This window comes from Salvia hispanica, chromosome 6, assembly GCF_023119035.1.
Source record: "Salvia hispanica cultivar TCC Black 2014 chromosome 6, UniMelb_Shisp_WGS_1.0, whole genome shotgun sequence".
Lineage (NCBI taxonomy): Eukaryota > Viridiplantae > Streptophyta > Magnoliopsida > Lamiales > Lamiaceae > Salvia > Salvia hispanica.
Window position 1 is genome coordinate 31368552 of NC_062970.1, and position 4571 is coordinate 31373122.

General features: G+C 37.6%; 1 protein-coding gene and 1 pseudogene across 1 annotated transcript; both read left to right on the top strand.

Moving 5' to 3' along the window:
• The first annotated feature begins 781 nt into the window (after positions 1-781).
• On the top strand, positions 782-2273 carry LOC125195846 (1-aminocyclopropane-1-carboxylate oxidase homolog 1-like). Its single transcript, XM_048094103.1, has 3 exons — positions 782-1325; positions 1437-1761; positions 1833-2273. The coding sequence occupies exons 1-3, from the start codon at positions 802-804 to the stop codon at positions 2082-2084; spliced, it is 1101 nt and encodes a 366-aa protein (XP_047950060.1). The 5' UTR covers positions 782-801; the 3' UTR covers positions 2085-2273.
• LOC125195133 lies at positions 2134-3301 on the top strand (annotated as a pseudogene).
• Positions 3302-4571: the final 1270 nt, after the last annotated feature.

Genomic DNA, 4571 nt, shown 5'->3' on the forward strand with positions numbered 1-4571 from the left:
ATGCACTATTTATATGTATATGTAGTTGTAATATAATTATATTGTACACTTGCGGTTGATTATTAGTTTTAAATAAATAAAGTGTGTATCAAATTTTTGGTATCGTTGTCGGCCCAGGGACTAATTGTCCTTTCATGTTGGCGAGACTAAATCTTATGATTAAATATGTATTATGTTTGGTTCATAAGATTGATCCCCTCAACTTAATCTTAGATGAATAGTCTCATGATAATTAGTCATAACCTCCCCCCTCCAATTAAAATAATACCACAACTTAATCCTAGATGGATATATAGTCTCATGATTATTAGTCATGACAACCGAACGCCACCTCAAAGTATTATTTTATTCTCTTATTTTTTTCCTTTCTTCACTAACTCTCTTAAATCTCGAATATAGAAAAAAATATTTTATTTATGACACGACAAAGAGAGTATTAATTAATATAAGCTGTGGTTATTTTTTGATATATCCTATGTATGTAACCACTCATGCATATAAAATTAAAATGACTAATTTTTCAACTTATCCGATCTGATCTGTCTCCCATATTTGCCGGTCTACAACTCATCGTCAGCTTAAATAAATCGAGATGTATAATTAAATTCAGTTTAGACACGTGATAAACTCCATATTTCCCAGAATCTTCAACAAAGTGTGATATAGTAAGATTTAAGAAAAAGTAAACCATGTAATTAATTAAATATAATCCCTGGCTGTCCCTACACCTCTCTATATACAATATGCAATTCGTAAAACTAAATAAGAAAAACCATAGATATCAGCAAAAAGCAAGAAAAAATGGCAGATTCATCAGCTATTGATGAGCGAATTGAAATGCTGAAAGCTTTCGACGACACAAAAGCGGGCGTGAAAGGCCTCAACGACGCAGGCCTCTTCAAACTTCCAGAAATCTTTGTGAGGCCACCGGAGGAGGTGGCTGCGGAGCTGAAACACGAAAAGGCTCAAGTTCAAGTTGAAGTTCCCGTGATCGATCTGAGCAGCGTGGACGATGCCGGAAGGCGAAAGCAGATCGTTGAACAAGTGAGAAGTGCTGCTGAGACATGGGGATTTTTCCAAGTGGTGAATCACGGGATCCCTCTCTCTGTTCTTGATGGAGTGATCGATGGCGTCCGCTCTTTCATCCATCAGGATGTCGACGAGAAGAAGAAGTATTATTCGCGCGATGTGACTAGAACCGTCCTATATAACAGCAGTTATGATCTGTTTGAGTCCAAAACTGCAAGCTGGAGGGATACGTTGAGCATTTCGGTTAATTCAGGCTCTCATCTTCTCCATCCTATGGACTTGCCCGCTGTTTGCAGGTATTGTTGTTTGTCTATGTAACTATGTAAGGGATTGTCGACTGTGCTCTTATATATTGTTTCCAACTTTCCTTGTTCTCCTATCCAATGTATATGTTTCATGATTTGTAGATATTCAACACTTGAATACTCCAAACATGTCGAAAAGTTGGGAAAGATTGTGTTGGGGATATTATCTGAGGCACTTGGACTACAAACTGACTTCTTGGAAAACATGGAATGTCTAAAAGGGCATCGTCTCCATTGCCACTACTATCCAGCATGCCCTGAGCCTGAGCTTGCGATCGGATTGACAAAACATTCAGATACTGGTTTCCTCACAATTCTTCTACAGAATCAACTTGTTAGCGGACTCCAGGTTCTGTATGACGGTCGGTGGATTGATATTCAACCAGTTGAAGGAGGTTTAGTCATAAACATTGGTGATCTTCTTCAGGTACATATATTTATAACTGATTTTAGAAAAGGATCTAAATGGGACTGATTTACATATTATGTTGGGATTAGTTGGCGTCAAATGGGAAATTCAGGAGCAGTGAGCACAGAGCGATAGCAAATCGCACCGGTCCAAGAATTTCTGTGGGGTGTTTTTTCTCTGGACCTGTAACTAACTCGAACAAGATCTATGGCCCTATCGACCAACTCATTACACAAGAAAACCCTGCAGTTTACAAAGAGATTGTGCTTTCTGAATATCTAAAGAAGTTCCTCTCTACTGGACTCGACAACTATTGTGCTCTTGATTATTACAAGCTCTGAGCATGCTTGCTAATGAATAAAGAAAGCATCAACCCCTCAACTTATATATATGTGGAGTACCTGTAAGATAGTACTATCATATTTTTAATATTTCAATAGTGTTGTCAATAAGAAATGAGGGTGCAATAGTGTAAAAAAGACGTTTAGTACTGTATTAATTCGGTGAATTTTCAGATTTTGAGCCATAAAGATGATGTAATTTTGTTTGATGAATAGATATTATAATGGAAATATAATAAACAGAGAAAACGAAATATGATAAAAACTATAACTACATAGAAGAATCTCACACTCAATAGAATAAACTTTATATACCCAACAGAAAATTTGTTAAATAGTCACGCACATATTGTTCCCTAGCAAAAATCTGAAAAAAGAGCATATCTCATTTCACCATAATATTCTTACATCACACCGAACAGGATGCCAACTGCAATATGCAACAAGAATCGAGACCCTTTTATTCTTCCCCCCCTCTTGGCTCTTGTTATATGTATGCTGCGTATGATACGATATGAGAAAATCTATTAGAGCTGCTCTCGGAAGCTCTTGGCCTAAAAAAGGATCACCTAGGAGCGTTGAAATGTGGGCTCGGTCGCACTTTCATCGGCCACTACTACCCACCGTGCCCTGAGCCAGAGCTCACAATGGGCACCAGCAACCACACTCATCCCTCCTTCCTAACAATTCTTCTACAAGATCAAATTGGAGGCCTCCAAGCTTTGCACAACAATTAGTACATAAATGTGGACCCTCTGCCTGGAAGCTTGGTTGTCAACATTGGAGATATGTTGCAGGTTTTGTATGTGAATGTTTTGTAGATTCTGACAAATGATGAGTTCATAAGCCCAGATCATAGAGTTGTAGCCAACCGGGCTGGGCCAAGAATCTCGGTTGCCGGTTTCTTCACCGGTGATGGTATTTCTGGGACGGTATACAGCCCAATCGTATCAGAAAACAACCGCGCTCGATACAAGGACTTCACAGTCAGGGACTACATTTCCAAGTTTTTTGCGCGCCCGATTGATAAATCTGGTCTTGATGAATTCAGGTTACAAGATGAAGACAATCCTCAAATTTTATCTCTTTGTAATGACACTGTGTGATTTATTCTTAGTTTCACATGGATTAAATCGATAATGATGATGTAATAATGACTTGCGTGGAAAAGTTTAACTTAAGCACTGGTTGGAACTCGATTTAAATTTAGGATTTATCTCTAATTAACTTCAAATCAACTATTCATGTGCTTCGCCTGTCCTCCTTATCTTATGGAATACTATACTCATGTTTCTCTTTATTTTTTACCGACACATGAGCATAAAATTCAATTTTATTAATTACTGTATCTCTTTTCAGTGGGTGTCGATATTAAGAAAATAAAAGGGAATCTAAATTTTAGTATGATTCTGTCGAAGTAGGTCAAAGATTGAAAATTTTGTTTTAATTAATAAAGTAGGAGCGGAGAGAAATCTATACAATCTATAAAAAGAAGAGTTTTGGGAGGTTTTGAATAATTATTTTATACTGAGGGATATAAATGCAATTAATATAAATTTCAAAAATTAATTCTAATAAATATTCTATAATCCTATGCTTCCCCGTTTCTTCTTATGAGTGAGTGGGAGGTTAGCAAAACTGTTTTTCACCACTAAACCACTATCTTGCTACCACTTTCATTCCATACTTAATCACCCCATCTTGAATTGCTTATGATGTTGCGGGATTTCATAGTTATTGCACTATGTCATGATGCTTTTGTTTGTAAGTGAAAAGTATAGTGAATAAGTAAAAAGTGTGGTTTCACTTTGGATTTTTGTAGGATAATGAGGAAGTAGGATTGGTTCAGGCAAGGTGGTCATTTGTGAACAGGGAAGAGAATCTGCTTACGCGGTTGCAGCTGATTAACTTGGCTTTTCACTTTGAGGTTGAGCAGCAGGTTAATGGGATTTTCTTGAATGTCTTCGGTTTCAATGGGACTGCTGGTATATGGAGGATAAAGGCGTTGGAGGAGTCGGGCAGGTGGTTGGAGAGGATCACTGTCGAGGATATGGATATTGTCGTTCGCGCTCATCTTCATGGATGGAAGTTCGTTTTCCTTAACAACGTTGAGGTAGTAGCTAATTCAATTGCTACGATGATGGTTTTAGGCCCTTTTCTTGCTTTCCTTATGTGTGTTAGTTATGTTGCTTTGTTGAATGTCCAGTGCCAGTGTGAACTGCCCGAGTCATACGAGGCTTACCGGAAGCAGCCAGCATAGGTGCCATTCCGGGCCAATGCAGCTCTTCTGAAGATTTTGCTATTGTGAATAGAGGTAATGATACCAAAAATCTCCATATTCCATACCAATATTATTCAAAAAACAAGAGCAACATTTTGCTACACATAAATTGCATTCAACATTTTGGCTAAGTTTATTCTTTTTAATTATGTTCTGATTCCTTTATTTTATTAATTACTCACTCCGTCCCCGATTAAAAGTCACAC

Excerpts from the sequence above, each read along its gene's own strand:
- LOC125195846 (XM_048094103.1), top strand. The coding sequence starts at position 802 with ATGGCAGATTCATCAGCTATTGATGAGCGAATTGAAATGCTGAAAGCT. Across the intron at positions 1,326-1,436 it reads GACTTGCCCGCTGTTTGCAG|ATATTCAACACTTGAATACT; the intron begins GTATTGTTGTTT and ends CATGATTTGTAG. Across the intron at positions 1,762-1,832 it reads ACATTGGTGATCTTCTTCAG|TTGGCGTCAAATGGGAAATT; the intron begins GTACATATATTT and ends TGTTGGGATTAG.